Source organism: Oryza glaberrima, chromosome 3 (genome assembly GCF_000147395.1).
Source record: "Oryza glaberrima chromosome 3, OglaRS2, whole genome shotgun sequence".
NCBI classification, from domain to species: Eukaryota; Viridiplantae; Streptophyta; class Magnoliopsida; order Poales; family Poaceae; genus Oryza; species Oryza glaberrima.
The window spans coordinates 6,961,168-6,978,990 of record NC_068328.1 but is presented as its reverse complement, the minus strand read 5'-3'; the positions used below and the strand labels follow the sequence as shown (position 1 = coordinate 6,978,990).

Genomic DNA, 17,823 nt, shown 5'->3' with positions numbered 1-17,823 from the left:
GGAGGAAACATGCAGTATACGCTTCAGATCTCAATTTGCACCTTACTACTAGGAGTAGGGGTAGCTCTGAATGCAGTATTGCCGTGCACAGCTTCTGCTCAATACCAAAACAAAACATTCAGGGTAAACTTTCCCTTTCCTTCCCTGTCCCCCTTCCAACCATCCAAAGGGGATGGCATGCACTGTTGGGCAGACACACACATGGTATAGGAGTACCCAACCATTGCATGGGATCCATCAGAGAATAGCACTTTCATTATCCAAAAAAAAAAAAAACAGAGAACAGCAGGTGCAGCAAGTAGCCAAGGACAATGGCAGTGGAGTTTACTTGCAGGCAGGCATGTTGTGCAGAAGAAAGCGAGAAAAAAAATGGCAAAAAGCTACACCGCCAAACTGCTCTCTGACAAGAATTGAATCATGCACTGTTCATGACCATACAATTGGCCACCACTATTCCTAGATTAATTGAAAACCTGCCCACCGAAGTACGTAAGGATGAGTAAAAATTGCAGGCATGTTACGCAAGAACAGCTGCAAACGCACTGCAATGCAAAGAGAGAGAAAGAAAAAGGTACAATTCTGACTCAACCCCTGACAAAAATATCATGGCACTTCACTGGTCCCCTACAACTCCAACCCTTCCTTCCATCCCTTTCTCTTTTCCACCCCTAACATGTGTAGAGATAATTTTTGTACTGGTACTGGATGGGTAGATAGAACACACTTAATCCTAGGAATAAACAAGTGCTAGCCCAGGAATGAGCAGCTCAATTGTTTACAGAATTGTGTGTGTACCTTTTTTTTGTTGCTCTTGGGGTGGCCTTTTCTTGGATGGTGGTGGTGGTTTTGGTAGTGATGGTACAAAGGAAAAAGAAAAAGGAGGAAAGTTGAGGTGTATACCAGCATCCATCCCCTTGTGTGTATCTTTAGTGCAGATACATCCTTTTCTTGTACCACTTCTGAGCACTGTCCTGCATCCCCTACCAGTAATTTACCAAACCTCTGCTTTCCATAATCAAACACCACAGTGGGGATGCCACTTTAACTGAACACACCACAACATCACATTCTCACCCCTTGCCCTTCTCCTCCTCATCCTCACTTTGTTTCTTTGTTTCTCTTCTCCCCCTTTGGTGAACACAAGGGACAATTTGCTAGGACAGCCATGGTCTGAGCGGCTTTGGTGGTTTGGCTTCTTGGGATCTCCTCTTCAGAATTCTGGCTTCTTGATGAACTGAGGTGCAGAATTCTGTGTCTGCTTCTTGGGTGCTTGAGGTAATTCGGCTCTCCCTGATGACTAGACTAGTCGACTTCTTCATGTTCCTTGGGTGGTTGTTCTTTTGCTTGTTTGCTTGTTGTTCTTGAATTCTGGTGTTCTTCTACTGCATGGCAGTTTGCTTGGATGTAAGAGTAATTTCTCCGTGCATTCCCAGTTGGAGTAGATGTCTAGATGGAACTCCAGCAGAGTTTGAGGTCTGCTGGGTTTTATCCCTTGTGGTTTTGTTGGTCCAGTTAAGATCTTTTAAGTATGTTACTTTGATCATCCATTCAAGTCAGGAATTTGTTTCTTCCATGTTAAACGATGTGGTGGTGAATTTTCAAGTGGAACTTGTTGATGCTTTGGTGTCTGCACTAATTTGTGTTATTCCCGTTGGTAGTAAGTCTAATCTAGATCAAGTTTTGTTCTGATGAGATGCAGCTTATAAGTTTGGTAAATTCTGTTATTTTTCTTCCTATGTCTTGCCACTGTTAGCAAGTTCTCTGGGCCAAGTACTTAGATAATTTACTAGTTACCGGGTGTCATATTTGCAGTCCTTCATCTGAACCGCTAAGGATGTTTTTAACCTATTTAAAAGTAGAGTGACAATTATATCTGATATGGGATGTTTTATGTGAAAAAATGCAAGTGGAAGTTTTGTTCATTAGGTTCCTCAAATGATATTGTTATCTTGAATTATGTTTAATTTTTCAGCATTTGTTGTCCTCAGCTGGTGGTTTAGATCTCTAGAGAAAACACGATTTAACTGAAAGGGGCCTCTAGATGAGCAACACCAGAGCTTCCATCTTTTCTGACAACTACTGAATGTGCTATTCTTGGCCTTTTCTATAGATAAGGTTCCGTTTCAGAGATTCTCGTAACCAGAAAAGAGGGCATGCTTTTCATATGTTTATCCTTAAGTTTGGCATCAAAACTAGCACACAAATGCCCAATCTGCCACTTTCCACTTCTCTGCACTCCACATTATGGCCGGCACATTTGTCATACTACCTACTACTACTCTTCAGCTCATTATTTCAGATGTTTTCCTAACATTATTTTCTTTAATTAGCATCCATGTGTCGTGCTCAATGAACAGCCCATATATTGATTAGGATAAACAAGAGACACTCATCTAATTTCAGCCAAGAAAGTACCAATTCAGGCTCCATGCTCTTATCCACAAACTGTCTATACTTGCAGACAATGTCCATTTCTAAGTTTTTCAGTTTGTCATGATCACCACCACACTGACAAGAAGAATATAGCATGTTATTCTACTCATTCTCCACTTGTGAGTTCTGACTTATCTGCACATTGGTGAGACAGTCAATGAGTGCAGATGAGACTGCAGAGATTAACCCTGTCTTGTCCAGAGAATAATCTTTGATTTCAGAGCATCTTGCCACTCAAATATCTCGCATACATACATAAGATTCGCTCGCATGATCTGAGCTGTTTTGTCTGAATTTCTGAATGCAGCTGAGGCAGAAATCGGTGAGAGTGGTAGGTGTTTGTTGCGATCGTTGAAGCATGAAGAGCAGCAGCCAAGAAGCGGGAGAGGAGGTGTCCGAGATCAGCAGCCAGGCGACGTCCAACAACAACGAGACGTGCAACTCCTCCTCCGGCAAGGTCAGCCTCGACCTGTCGCTCACCGTCGCCGCCGCCGCGGCGGCGGCTGCCTCCGCCACCGAGTCGAGCACCACGGACAGCGGCGGCACGCGGCCGGCGGCGACGGCGACGGCGACGGCGCGCGAGCCGGCGCGGGTGTTCACGTGCAACTACTGCCAGAGGAAGTTCTTCAGCTCGCAGGCGCTGGGCGGGCACCAGAACGCGCACCGGCGGGAGCGCACGCTGGCCCGGCGCGCCGTGCGGCTCGACGCGTTCCCCTACGGCTACGCCGACGTGGCCTCGCTGCCGCTGTACGGCGCCGGCCTGTACCCCATCGGCATCCAGGCGCACGCGTCGGTGCACCACCACCACCCTGGCGTGGCGGCGCCGGCGGGGCGCGCCGAGTTGAGGTCGGCGCGCGCGCTGCTCGGCCCGATGCCGTTCTTCGTGCAGGCGGCAGGCGACGAGGATGCCAGCTTCGGGTGGCCGGGCAGCTTCAGGCCACCGCCCACCGCCGCCACCACCATCCCCGCCGCCGCCCCGGCCGCCGTCAACTCCGGCTCCTCCAACTCCAACCACGGCGGCAGCGTCGTCGTGCAGGCCGCCGCCGACGAGCCCGACCTCACACTAAGACTCTAGCTGTCCCATCCATCCATCCATTAGTCTGGTGTAACATTCATCAGGTTGCTCCTGATCATCTCCTCCGTTTGTGAGTAGAATTCTTGCTTGCTTGCTTGCTTCGCTCTCGATCCTGCTGCTTGAGCTTGACATCAACCAACCTGCTAGTAAATTACTATTGCTTCAAATGCATGCGTGGAAGTATTGTTTTTGTAAATACAGCTTAGCCTATCCTAATATGATTGTACTTGTGCCCTAGCTAGACGAGATGATCCTCCTTTGAGCAGTTGAGCTCTCTGCTCATGCAATTTTACATTTACATTTTCACAATGCTGGCGTTCCTTCGTTTTGGGGTGCATCCGCCGCCGTTGCTGTCCGGCGACGGCGAGAGAGAGGTTGGCGACGAGGCGGGCGTCGGTGTCAGGCATGATGCCCTAACAGGAGTGGAGAGGGTTTCAAGTTGCAGCAGCTTGTAGGGATGGGCAATGTGGCCCCCCAGGGATGATACGATCTCAAAGCAGCCCAACCCCCAGCACCAGCAGGCAGGCAAATCTAGGCTACGCGGGATTCCCACTAGAGGCAACCGATAAGGTTCCCTGTCTGATTTTTTTGTTTGCCCCCCTCCCTGCCTGCCTCATGCCCACTATACTAGACTGCCACTGCTTCAACTAGATAGGTTATGTTAGAATAGATCACACCTTATTCTAATTTGATTTTTTTAAACCTAAAATATGTTGTACAATGAATCTAAATAAAAATTTATTCAAATCCGTTATATTAAGATATATCACATTATTCTATCTCAACCTGACACTTACTTCATAAAAAAAAACTCGACCTAGAATATGTTGTAGTCGTATCCTATACCAGCTTGAGTAACTCAAACAAATATAGCTCGTACAACATTTTTGTTCAAATTCGTTATATTAGGATATATTGCATAGAGATTTTTTTTAGACAGAGTGAGTACTAATATAGTACTCCCTCCATGTTATATTATAAGTTGTTTGATTTTTTTCTTAGTTAAACTTTAAATTTGACTAAGTTAGTACTCCCTCTATTACATAATATAAGGCATAACCACCTTTTTTTTATGTTCCATACTATAAGTCATGCATGCATGTAGGCAATTAATTATGACCTCTTCTCTAATAATTATTACTTTTTTAAATCCTACACTCTCATGCTCCCTAATTCTATTGGATACATACATTGTATTTATTAGGATGATCCAAACTAAAAGATGATAATAACTATTCTTGATCTTTGGGTTAGGGGTGGTTATGCCTTATATTTTAGAATGGAGGGAGTAAAAAAATATACTAACATTTTCAATACAAAACAGATATATTATAAAAAAAATATTATCAAAATATATTAAATATTAAAGGTAATGAAACTAATTAGGCGTTGTAAATATTGCTATCTTTTTCTATGAATTTAATCAAACCTAATTTTTTTTACTAATAAAAACGACAAATGACTTATTGTATGAAACGGACAAAGGGAGTACTAGTAAAGCACTAGTAGCCTAAAGCTTAGGCCACGACCACCGTGCCTGTGTCCCCAAAAATTCCCCCGAAGAAATCATACAAGATAACAAGAGGACGAACTGAGAACTGCACTGCACTACGTTGAAAAGTCTCATGGATCCAGAACTCCAGAATATCTGTATATAGTATCGTCATGCAGCAGAATGTAAATGGCATGACCCAACAACTCCAGTTCACATACTGGAGATAATGATATGCATACTTGCAAGGGACACACCATATGTTTGCAAACGGAAAGCAATTAAATGAGATGGTGTCTAGTTATGTTATCTGCCAGCACGAGGTTAGGCCGCCCTCTGCTTATAACAGTTTTAACTGGTAACACAAATCACAGGATGAATACAACAACTCGGAAAACATCCTAATGGTGTACAACAGATTTTTCACACATTCAGCGGCGTCAGATGAATTTTTACCAGCCTATACCCACATCTTCTTTGTGGCTTCCATCCGCTCGAGCAAGCCCTGGATATCGGTCTGCATCCGCATTTTCATCTTGAGGTAGTCGTAGTGCGAATTCTCCAGCATCTTGAGCTCCTCCAGCTTCTTCCTCCTCTTCTCCTCTGTTTCTTGGAAGCATACTTTTACCAGCTTCGCAGCATACTCCTCCTCTAGCTTCTGAGTCCTGGAGCGGACAATCTGGCAGTAGCTATCTACTTCCTTCCTGGCATCATCGGCCAACTTTTGGAAGAGTTTTGCTTCAGCTTCCTTGCATTTCACGATGGTTTCGAGGCTAGAGTCATCCTCCTTAGAAGAGGTGCTGAAATGGGGTTCAATAGAGAGTGGCTTTGGGCTGGGCTTAAGTGCATCGGTGTCAAGAATGGAAGTGGTGGTCTTGAAGTTGAATGAGGATTTCGGTGGTGTGATCGTTGGAGTTTGAAGAGACCGCATATCTGTAGATTGACTTGCCTGAGCTGCCAATATAGCTTTGGACGTGCTACCAGTAACAGAATAATCTGTAACTCCATCTGCGGAAGCAAAAAGGTTAGCTTGACCGAGTAAATCGCATCATGTTATATCAAGTGCAGGTTCTACCAGTTCTATTTCAAACATTGAATAGCACCAACATTTTTATGCATGGAGAAATTAGATGAAATGAATCATCATATTTGATGGAGTATTTCAGCTTTAGTTTCAACAGAATATAAAGTTTGCTTCTTAAATCATGTCAAATGTTGTTATAACGATCAATGCGGTATGCCCACTAATACAAGGTGTAGTACTAACAGAAGTGTCTGTGTCTGATGTTCTAGGGAAAACTTTTAAAAAACATTGGCTGGGCATGATGACATGTGGTCTAAATGAACAAACTGCATGTGTTGTGGACTTTATATATGGTAGGCTGCAGATGTGCAGCAACAATGCGTATGGCAACAAGGGAAGTGTGTCTTAGTTACTTTAGGAATATATTTCTCAGTTGCAACTGGTTTAATTAAAAGTTACTTTAGGAATATATTTCTCAGTAACAAAGTAGGAGTATATCTTAGTTACTACTCCCTCTGTCCCAAAATATAGCTACTTCTGGAATTTTTCACACAGATTAAGGAGAAAAGTAAAAGACTAGATTGTCCTTCATTAATGTTCCAGTTGGTGGGAGGAGGGTGGGGGTTGTGGAATGAGGGGATTCGGGGCATTTCATCACTACAAACACCCCTTGGTACTCTAGAAGTAGATATATTTAGATACAAAATTTGAATGCTAGAGGTAGCTGTATTTTGGGACGGAGGGAGTAAAGCCTTGTTTGGGAGCTAATATCCTGGCGAGGACCCTGGCCCAATTCACAGCAGCCAGTTCATTTTGGAACGGATTGGCCAAAATAAATCCACACCGGAATATGTGAGCTCCCAAAGAGGCCCTAAGTATGTCTAGTTGACCATTTGTTAAGGGTAACTCAGGCCATCGACCAGCAAATCAAGGGCAAGTGCCCTACCCTGGATCCTCAGGCCATGTACAACCCATTCCATATCAGTATGACAATAAATGGAGGCAGTTTCAGTGTGCACTAAGATAAACATCCTCGTAGACAATCAAACTTCCAACGCTCAGCCAGTGGAGGTGGCATACAAAAATGTAATCCATTCAGTCAGAATTCAGAAAATTGAGAGATTTTAGAAAATATGCAATCAAATGTCTTTGAGCAAAGGGGAGTAGATAACAGGGCAAATAGAATAAAAAGCTAAATATAGGACAACAGAAATAACTGGCAGAATAGGAACATAGAAGGAAAAGAATTGAAGAAAACTAGCTGAGTACCCAGGCAGTCCCCAATGCCGAAATCAAATAGAATAGCATGAAATTTATTTCCACTATCCAATCAAATATAATCTATCAAGATTGTAGATCTCATGAATTATGTATATGAAGTTCATATACGATAATCTAGGATAAATAAGGAAGCATGCAATACATAACAAGTCATTAAGATAACTCGGGTTTGTAACATAACATACTAGAATGTAATGGAGCGACAAAAACTCACATTTGAAGAATTGTAAGATACTGTTTGTTGCATCCAAAGGAGAAATAATTTTCTTTCCAAGCAAGCTGAGGACCTCTTCAGCCTTGGCATGAAGCCCCTTGCCCTCAAAATCCTCACAACCAGCAAATATCTTCCTAACAAAATCCAGCTCTTTCATCAGAGTCTCAGCATTCCAGTTCTCTGCGCAGCAATTGAACACCTCCTTGACAAATCCAAACATTTCAGAAGAATGATTGCAAGCAAGGCATTGGAACTGCATCTCAGTCGTCCCAATTGGCCCCTTCAGCGTCGGCCCTGGCCTGATTAAATTCCTCTCCAGCGCGCATGCAACATGACACCAGTGTCCGCAGACATCACACCCAACCCAGGTGCAGGTATTTGCAGCACAGTCAAACTTGTGGCATACTGAACACGTGCATGCGCTGCAGAACCCTTTCTTGGTGGAGCAAATCTTGCAATCGCAGTCATCCACTGGCAGCGCGCTCTTACAGTTCAGGTTGCGGCACCGTGTCATGAGGAACATTTCTACAAGCTCACTGCTTGGTACCCGGCCTTTACCGGTGACAAACGTCGCGATTCCAGTCTTGATGGCCACCAGGATCTCAAGCTGCGTCCTGTTCGCCCTCCCCAATGTCTCGGTGGTCAGGTCTGACCGGCGCTCAAGCTTCCGCTGCAGGCTGGCCAGCTCATCCCTCTTCTCATGAGAGTCAATCATGCCCCGCACTGCCTCTCGCAGCAACTCCAGTCGTTCGCTTGGGAAATCCTGCAGCACCTGCGCCATAGCCGCCACAGAGTCGGACACAATATCCCGCAGGATCTTGTCAGGGCGCGACGCGTGAAGCCCACCGCGACCGCCGTCGAAGCTGCCACCCGCGCTGGCAGCAGCCGCCGCGGCCGCCGCCGCCATCCTCGCAGGGAGCTCCGTGGGGAAGAACGACGACGTGCCCTCCTTCAGCGGCGGCGTGGCGAAGGCGACGCTGCCGTCCCCCATGGGGCGGAAATTGAATCGGCTGTGAACGGAGCCGTTGGTACCTTCACCGGCGGCGTAGATGTCGGTGGAGTTGTGCGTGAGGGAACAGCTAGGGTTGTGCGAGAAGATGGAGTAGGAGTAGGACATGTCGTCGGAGTTGATGCTGTGGGTGCGCGCCGTCGTCGCGCTGTAGGTCCTCCTGGCGGGGGCCGCGGGCACGGCCGCGGCCGCGGCCGCCGCCGCCGCTGCTCCCCGTAGATCTCCATCGGTCGCGGGGACGGGCTGGAGGAGCGAGGCGAGCGGCGGCTGGGACGACGGCGGAGCAGCGGGGCCGTCGGAGTTAAGGGACAGCGAGAGCTGGAGGGAGTCGAGGCGGGGCTTCTTACCGCCGACGACGGATGAGTCGTCGCCGGGTGGATCCCCGCGCTTGGGCGCGGAGAGGTGGAGGAAGTCGCGCTCGACGCAGTGCTTGCCGTCGTCGCCAGCCGCGGCTGCAGCAGGGTTCGGCGGCGAGGACGGGCCGGCACCGGCACCGCCGCCGCCGGCGGCGGAGGCGAGCGTCGGCTTCTCGCAGAGGTAGCTGCTGAGGGTGAGCTCGCGGTTGGGGAAGGGCGGGTCGGTGGTGGAGGGCGGCGCCCCGGGGTTGGCGTCCTTGGATCCGTCGGAGTCGCCGAACATGGCTGCGGGATTCGCGCTGGATTCGATGGATTCTCCGGCCTGGCCGCGCGACGACGAGGAGGAGCAGAGCAGAGGTGGGTGGGAAGGAGAGGCGGCAGAGGCGCTCCGCTTCGTTGACTTCCGCACGCGGAGATGGGGGCGGAAGTGGAGAGGAAACGGCCCGCGATTTGGATTTGGAGGTGGCGATTTATTGGAGTAGAGCACTGTGTGTTTCTTTGGCTCGTTGCGGGGAATCGACGAGATGAGCGACCGACCGGGGGAATGTCACGGCCAGCCGCGTTTCGCAACTGGACAGGAAGCGACTCGTGAGCACGACGAAAACCCACATGATACGCGGGTGAAAAGGTCAAAACCGAATGTGATCTGTGCAACGAGCAACTGGGCGGCTCGGCTCGGTGGTGCGGTTCGAGTCGGCGGAAAGGGGATTTTGCCCTCGGGGTCGCTTGGTGGCTTGCAGACGCGGCAGCAATAAGCGTTTTCGGTGGGGGAAAGCTGGGGATTTGTTTTAGATTATCTCTTGCTTGCTCGTGCGAGCGATGGCTATCATGTCATCCATGGATTAAGCTAGTGCGCAAGTGCGGTGACGACGCGAGTGATGGGGGCACTAGCACGAGGGCTCGATCGGCGCCTTGACCGGTACAGACCACTCGTAGACGAAGTGCGGTATACGCGTTTTACGTTATCAGGATCAGAGAGAAGGAAGAGCCTGAGCCTCCGCGTTTGTGGCATGCATGAACGGATGAACAGAAATACAGAATGGTGATCGGACATTGGATTTGGACACCGTGGGGCAGCAGCGCGTCGTGCACGGTGCACCTGCCTCTCTTGCTCAACGTCAACCCCATCGGGCCGTGACCCAGCTGTTGCCGCTTGGGCCCAGAAGATTTTCTCACGAACAAGTCGCTGGTCTAGGCCATCCGTTGGCAATTGGCATCCGTGTCCGGTGTCCTCCTCCGGGCATCGCTTGATCTCAGCGCCTGCTTGGCAACTTTCCTCGCTCCTGGCTTTCACCATGTTAATGGGCCAAGCCCAGCAGATCTGCCATGAGAAAACTAGTGGAATAAGTCCATATTGACTCCCTTCAAAGTAACACGAATCTAATATGATACCCTGAACCGCAAAACCAGATATCCTGACTCCCTCAATTATTAAAACCAGTGCAACTTGACTCCCTCAGTGGTTTTGGAGATTGGTTTTGCTGATGTAGTGTCTTGACCCGGTCCAACTAGCTGACTCAGCATGTGGGACCCACACGTAAGTGTCACATTTTTTCTCTCCTCTCTTTCTTTATTCCTCTCTTTTTTCCCACGCTGTCTAAACAGCGACCAAGACGGGTGCGGATTGGCAACGATGGCGCCGCCGCGGCCACACCTCACGGCGCCGGGTACGGTGGCCACCTCGCCAACACCGCCGCGGGCGGCGCTTCTTTCTCCCGCTCCGCATCGTCGGCCTCGACCTCCGCGACAGCCACCTCGCCGACACGACCACTTGCTCGGCGACCGGACGTCTCGCGGTGACGGTGGCATCGCCCTCGCCTCTATTTTCCCCGGGGCGTGCGTGCGTGTACACCATGTCCACAGCGCACGTCTGCGTCAGGAACGTCGCGCCAGCAGGGGCACCCATGTCAACAGATGGGCTCGCTTCTCCGCCGCGTCGAGAGCATGGCACGTCACTTGGGATTTCATCAGATGGGTTCAGCTGAAGAAAAATACACCCTCCCCCTGCACGTTTTCAGTGACCTAGACAACTCCTCTGCTCACATTGAGTCTCTTCATCTGGGTTATGTCTGCCTGAACACAGTTGCTACAACTGGTTTTGCTGGCTTTGCCAACACTCATCTTATGGTGATAATCTGGACTACATCTACACTGAGTTTCCTGCCGCTCTTCCTAATGTTCAGAAACTCTCCATTTCCTCGAAGCTATACATCTATGACGGGTATTTATCTGTTTCCAAAAGCAATTAAGTTCATTAATCAATTGCTGAATTTTACTTGCATCTTGACATATTGGCTTGTCATCTCATCCATATCTTGACTATCATGGTTGTGTTTCAGTTGCAAGGATTTGCCAAAACCTCAGCGAGATTCGTCAATTTGAGGCGCCAGCTGGGGCACCCACGGCATGAACGTGTCGTACAACACCACCGTCGCCGGCCTCCCCTGCTCCGCCTCTTCCCAGACCAGCTCGTCCAGCGCCACCGACCCGACCTCCTTCAGCTGCTCGAAGTATGGGCCACGGTGGCCGCCGAGATCCGCTGGGCCGCCCTCGTCGCAGCCGTCGGAGAACACCACGACGTGCACCGACGACGAACCGCGTCACGGCGACGGTGCACCGGACGCCGCCATGACCGCGAAGACGAGCAGCGGCGGCGGCGCCGGTGGGATGGGAGGCCACGAGCGCTGACGGCTCCCTCCCGCACGCCGCCGCCACTCCGCCTCCGTCGCCGAAGAGGGAGAGAGAGAGAGGGAGAGGAGGAAGAAGGGATAGACCCACATGCCGCACATGCCGACGGCTCCCTCGAGCTCTGGCTCCTCTCCCACGGCGCCGCCGGCGCCTACGCCCTCCCGCCCACCGCTGCCACTCCGCCTCCGCCCCTGCCGCTGCTGGCCCTCGCTCGCCGAAGAGGAGAGAGAGGGGGGTAAGGGGGAGAGGGAGGAGGGAGGAGGAAGAAAGGATAGACCCAGTGGGCCCCATAATTTTTTTCGAATGACGAATGGGTCCATATGTATGTTTTCAGATCTAATATCACATAAGCACCACGTCAACAGTAGACCAGGTCAACACTGCCATGTAAACACCACGTCAGCAAAACCACTCTTAAAAACCGCTGAAGGAGTCAAGTTACATCGGTTTTAATAGTTGAGTGAGTCAAGATATATGGTTTTGTGGTTCAGGGTCACGGATTAGATTCGGTTATTTTTAAAGGAGTCAAAGTGGACTAATGCCAAAACTAGTCTCCTTGTGGGTTGTGGCCCGAACGAAAGAGGGCCTAAATTGTGGTGTGAGAGGGCCCGGTGGGTTGTCCATTGTTCAAAGTAGTGGGCCAGGCCGTGAGCTGTCACAGAACGGCCATATTCCCTCGTTGTCGGGTGCTTTTCCGGTTCAGACCGTGTTTAGTTCGTGTGCTAATTTTTTTTAAGTATATGAATATATATTTAAAGTATTAAATTTAGACTAATAACAAAATAAATTATAGATTCTGTCTGTAAACAGCGAAACGAATATATTAAGCCTAATTAATCCATCATTAGCAAATGTTTACTGTAGCATTACATTGTCAAATCATGGCGTAATTAGGTTTAAATAATTCGTCTCGCAATTTACATACAAACTGTGCAATTGGTTTTTTTCGTACATATTTAATGCTCCATACATGTGTCCAAACATTTGATGTGACGGAAAAGTTCGAAGTTTATCGAAATTTTTTTTGACGAAAACACGGCCTCTATCTGCATTTGCTCGTAGCCTCGTAGGAATATCGATGTGCTTCATATGCCTCAGAATCCCTCGAATCCGTAGCAACAAGCGTTTTGATCTTAGGTCTGAATTCTGAAAGCTGTACGTAGATGCTAGATTGCTAGGTAGGTATTCAACCCTACCATGTTGTTGTCGTTAAAGCGTAGGATTCCTTCAAACCAAAAATGAGGAGAAAAAGCGCGCACAAACGCTACCCCCGTGAATAAAACGGATAGAGGCAACCGCTAGCGAACAAAACCCGGAACGAAGCAACTGGTCCAAAAAGAGAACCGGACACGAGGAAAAAGGCACACGCCCGAGAGCTCCAACTCGATCAGCAATGCAAGAGAGGAAAAGGCAGGAACAAACGCCTCGGAGAGACTAGAGAGGGGTTGGCAATGGGCCAATGGCCATGGCCATCACCTAGGCAGCCAGCCCCAATCCAGTTCATCGTCTCGACAGGCTGCTCCGGGATCAAAACCCCGGTGGTCCAAAAGGAGAAGCAACAAGCAAAGCAAGGATTACCCAGCAGCAGCTGGTTGGTAGACCCGTCCATTGTCCTCTCTGACTGTACTCCTCCCTCTCTCTGTCCCTTTTCACGGCCGTTTTTGGGTGTGTGTGGCCAGTGATGAGTGGACTTTGCCGCTCGATGGCAGACGACACTGCATTCACTCCGCTGACACGGCGATTATCAAGGCTAACCGAGACGTTTCACTGCTGACTACAGTGGCCACTAGCTGACGGCCTGACACCTTGGTTCTCTGTCGTCGCCTGTTCTGTTCTTCCAACGCCCCGAAACCTCCGGTGCTTCTCCTGTGCACCAGTCGCGTTCGGGGCAACGGCAATTATTAGTACTCCGTACTAGTAGTGGCACTCAATGTTCGGTATCTGCTTTGTAGACTGACAGTGATAGTATTGTACTGCTATACGTTGGTTGCATTGCATGCTTGACACTCTAGGATACCCCGTCTGAAGGTCTCTTGGACTGGACCAGAAGGGTGTACGTTTCTTGGGCGATACTTTGCCGAATGACAGACGCTTTCCTTGTTTATGATTGTACTGGAGACCAGGTTGTGATGATCGATCAGTCCATACACCAGAAAACGGGAGGCATGTGAACCTGTGACTCATCTGATGAGCCTTGCTTGGAGAAGGCACATAAGTTGTGAGCTTGTGTATATGCATAGGTTGAGTGAGATTTGTACTGGTACTCCATTCAAGTACAGTAATCAGATGTATAACCACAAAACATGGTACTGCTACTACACTCATCATGTATAGTGCAATCACTGTGAGTTCAACTCCCAATAAAGAGCAACTCAATTGCTCATCCATGTCCTGCTCTGCCTCTCCATTCACATCTCCAGCACATGAGAAAAGGTAGCTGCCTTTCCAATCCATTAAACTAGCCCCATTAACAAGCCAGCGAGAGCAGCTAGCACAAGGGAACAGAGCAGCACACGAAACAGAGGGAAGCAGAGTAGCCGAGAGCGAGCGAGAGACGCAGAGAAGCGAGCAGGGCGGGGCCCTGGCCATGGCTCGCTGTTCCTTGCTACCGATCTTGGCCGCCGTCCTCTTGGCGGCGTCGCTGTCGCTGCCACCGCGCGCTGCCGCGTACGCCGCCATGGTGGACAGCCTCCTCCCCGCGTCAGCGACGGCTCTCTCCTTCGAGGAAGGCTACACCCAGCTGTTCGGCGACTCCAACCTCATGCTCCACGGCGACGGGAAGAGAGTGCACATCTCCCTCGACGAGCGGACAGGTAGGTCATGCATCAGCCGCATCGATGCAATGGCCAATGGTAGCCTCTGTTCAGGCCGTGTCTCACCGTGCTGGCGTTCTGTTTCAGGCGCCGGGTTCGCCTCGCAGGGCGCGTACCACCACGGGTTCTTCAGCGCCAGCATCAAGCTTCCCGCCGACCACACTGCCGGCGTCGTCGTCGCTTTCTACGTAAGTATCACCAACTCCTTGCGAACCAATAGGTGCAAATGTGCAATGCGGCAAGAAATCTTAATACTGAAGTTAGCACTCGATAGCTTGGGTTTATCGCGATGCATGGTTGTGACGGCATTGTCGTTTTGGCCGCAGATGTCGAACGGGGACGTGTACGAGAGGACGCACGACGAGCTGGACTTCGAGTTCCTGGGGAACGTGAGGGGGAGGGAGTGGAGGGTGCAGACCAACGTGTACGGCAACGGCAGCACGGCGGCCGGCCGGGAGGAGAGGTACGGCCTCTGGTTCGACCCCACCCAGGACTTCCACCGCTACGCCATCCGCTGGAGCCATGACACGATCATGTAAGATAACCGATCCGCCATTTTAGCTCGGTTTTACTCTTCGATAATGCAGCGTGTCAGATGTCAGTGTGCAGTCTCTGGCTCGCCATAAGAGCTTGCCTACATCAGTATATCACGCTTCACAAGCGTTGAGACTCACAAACGCTTCACGAACTTCAGAGATACTCAGTATATATTCTGCAGACTCACTAGAGTTATGTATCTGTCATCAGTATATCAGAATATATGATAACATTATTCTGTGATACGCTGATAGCAGAATGGTGAAATGACAGTTTTTTTCTTCTGAAAACGAAGCCAGCGTCTGCTAGTGTTATATTAAGCAGAACACTCCTATACGTACTATTTTTTCCATACTAAATTTTTACTAACAATCATCTTAACGGTTTAATTTAGGTAGATGGAAGTTATGAAAAATCTAGATGCATTCCTAGCATAACACATTGTTTTAGTAAGAATTTAGTAAGAAAAAGTTAGTATATATAGCCTTTTCCCATAAAAGATTAGAAGAGTACAATGTCAGTTAACTACCCTCTGATGTCATATTGTCATACTTGCAGTTCTTCATTGTGCTAAACTAGTAATAGTGCAATTCTGCATAGTGATTGTGTTCTTTCTATTATGGTGTGCTGTGTACCTCAACAAATTGATATTCACTATCACTATTACTTTTTGTATGCTTGCATTCCTTCCTTTTCTTTATTTTCTGGTTATCATGGGCCATGATTGGGAGATATCAGTTTGCTCTTCCTTTACAGCTTATAGATTCCTTGTGCTGTTTACACTTTGATAGGAGTAATAAGTAGAGGCCCCAAAACTGAGATGGGCATTATCACAATATTTTTCTGATTTAGTTAACCACAGCAATCACTGGACTCTGAAATTCTGTAACCAAATCACTGCAAATTACTGATGCAACTGCTCTAAAAAACATTGATGCATCCTATACTGCTACACGCGAGATCGTGTGAAAAAAGTTGACATCACATGTGGTGCGTTTGCTTTTACAGTTTCCACTGAACCTGAGCATTGATCATACCATGTGCATGATAACTCTCTATCAATATATCTGATATCCTTCCACCGAGATCCCCGTGCCAACCTTTTCTCGCATATAATTGCATTTGATAACCTACTTTCTCCGCTAACCTGCATAACTTCTGTAGTTGTGCGATCGGTCATAGGCGAACTTCTGAATTCTTTGTATCTGTGTCGCATGATGGAGGAGGGAAATATCAGCACCGGGAGCTACTTTCTATCCATTGTTTCAAAAACTGCTACCCACTTTCCTCCGTGTTTTTCTCCATGAAATCTGTTAGATTCGTGGGTGACAATGACGTCTTTATTTTGCCAAAACCGAAATTCATTACTAGCCACTACACGTGGCCAAAGTCTGAACTTCTCAAAGTTTTCACTGCCAACCTATTGGTTTCAGAGTTCAAGAGTTCAGAGATACAGGGTTCATCTGCCTCTAGTAATCTAGTTTACCCTTCTACTCCTACAGAACCAACTGTCAATCATAAAATCAAAATTTACTGAACTACTCCTACAGAACTACGGAGTAAAACTGTGTCATGTGTGACACTGCAATAATGTAGAGCAGGATCAGTAACCTTCAATTCCTTGTTCGTTGCACGGTTCTACTGACTGTCCTGTCCATTATGCAGATTCTACGTTGACGAGACGCCGATCAGGGAGGTGGTGAGGACGGCGTCCATGGGCGCGCAGTTCCCGTCCAAGCCCATGTCGCTGTACGCCACCATCTGGGACGGCTCGAGCTGGGCCACCTCGGGCGGCCGGTACAAGGTGAACTACAAGTACGCGCCCTACGTCGCCGAGTTCACCGACCTCCTGCTCCACGGCTGCCCCGCCGGCTCTCCGCCGCCGTGCGAGGGCGCCGCCGCCGCCGCGACGATGCCGCCCGAGCAGCGGTCGGCGATGGAGAGGTTCCGGGCGAGGCACATGACGTACGGGTACTGCTACGACCGCGTCCGGTACCCCGCGCCGCTGCCGGAGTGCAGCGTCGGCGCGGAGGCCGAGGCGTTCCTCCCGTCCGGCGAGGCGAGGTCGACGGACCGCCGCGGCGGCAGGCACGGCAAGCGCCACCGGCGCGCCGGCGGCGGCGTGGATTCCGCGCTCTGACCGATTCTGTGATCCGCACAGCGCCGCTCGCGATGGTGGCGCGCGTGCTCGACTGTACTATCGTGCCGTGTGTGATGTCGTACGTGATTATAGTTTCCTGGTCTCTGACGTGTGCCACCGGTGCAGAGCTCGCCATTGGTCATAGTGTTCTCACAACTTCCTACTTCTGCGTGCCATTCTTTGGTCAGTTCGTAGACGGCACCATATCCACCTCTGTCCAGCGACGCGCGCTCGGAGGCGGTGAAAAAACACGTCACGTACGTCGACCTCCGCCTCACGGGCCACGGCAAAAGCTGATCCGGCCCTCGATCAATTGGCACTTTGGCAGCCCGGCCCGGTGTAAAATGGATCGTAACAGACATGAAACTCGACATTACTCATCCTTCTAAACACACGCACATGCACACCTATATTACCTTGCACTGAAAGAATAATTAATTATAATTATGAGTACCTATGTTAAGTTTATAACTTAATCTTATTGGGTTAGTTTCACCACAAGAAACCTAACCAATTAAGTTACACTCACTTCGTACGTGACTTATTGTTTATTGTTTTAAGCCGCTCAATTCCGCACTTGTGATTTGTACAAGGTTTCACTAAAAGTATTATGTGTTCCTCATCCTTAGACAGGATCCCTCCCGGGTGTACCTACTTCGCGCAGATGCACGAGGAGGAGAAGTACAGCGCACTTTTTCCCGTGTCGACTCCCCAGCGCTCAGGCCCACCCACTAATTAAGTAATTAGTGTCAATTGCCATC

At 49.1% G+C, this 17,823-nt stretch overlaps 3 protein-coding genes across 5 annotated transcripts; 2 read left to right on the top strand and 1 right to left on the bottom strand.

Moving 5' to 3' along the window:
• Positions 1–820: 820 nt before the first annotated feature.
• LOC127765133 (zinc finger protein 7-like) lies at positions 821–3,751 on the top strand. Of its 3 annotated transcripts, none has more exons than XM_052289972.1 (2): positions 821–1,275; positions 2,741–3,751. In XM_052289972.1, exon 2 carries the CDS (start codon positions 2,792–2,794, stop codon positions 3,506–3,508), a length of 717 nt encoding a protein of 238 aa, XP_052145932.1. In that variant the 5' UTR covers positions 821–1,275; positions 2,741–2,791; the 3' UTR covers positions 3,509–3,751. The 3 variants fall into 3 exon arrangements, with proteins under 3 accessions (XP_052145932.1, XP_052145934.1, XP_052145933.1); XM_052289974.1 differs by lacking the exon at positions 821–1,275 and adding an exon at positions 1,316–2,552; XM_052289973.1 differs by lacking the exon at positions 821–1,275 and adding an exon at positions 1,316–2,578.
• A 1,510-nt stretch (positions 3,752–5,261) lies between these two features.
• Positions 5,262–9,355, bottom strand: LOC127767203 (protein TITANIA). The gene is made up of 2 exons (XM_052292464.1): positions 7,520–9,355; positions 5,262–6,008 (listed from the first exon to the last, which is right to left on the bottom strand). Exons 1-2 carry the CDS (start codon positions 9,165–9,167, stop codon positions 5,461–5,463), a joined length of 2,196 nt encoding a protein of 731 aa, XP_052148424.1. The 5' UTR covers positions 9,168–9,355; the 3' UTR covers positions 5,262–5,460.
• Positions 9,356–13,838: 4,483 nt separating this feature from the next.
• On the top strand, positions 13,839–17,511 carry LOC127768890 (probable xyloglucan endotransglucosylase/hydrolase protein 28). Its single transcript, XM_052294557.1, has 4 exons — positions 13,839–14,385; positions 14,473–14,573; positions 14,712–14,920; positions 16,588–17,511. The coding sequence occupies exons 1-4, from the start codon at positions 14,160–14,162 to the stop codon at positions 17,060–17,062; spliced, it is 1,011 nt and encodes a 336-aa protein (XP_052150517.1). The 5' UTR covers positions 13,839–14,159; the 3' UTR covers positions 17,063–17,511.
• Positions 17,512–17,823: the final 312 nt, after the last annotated feature.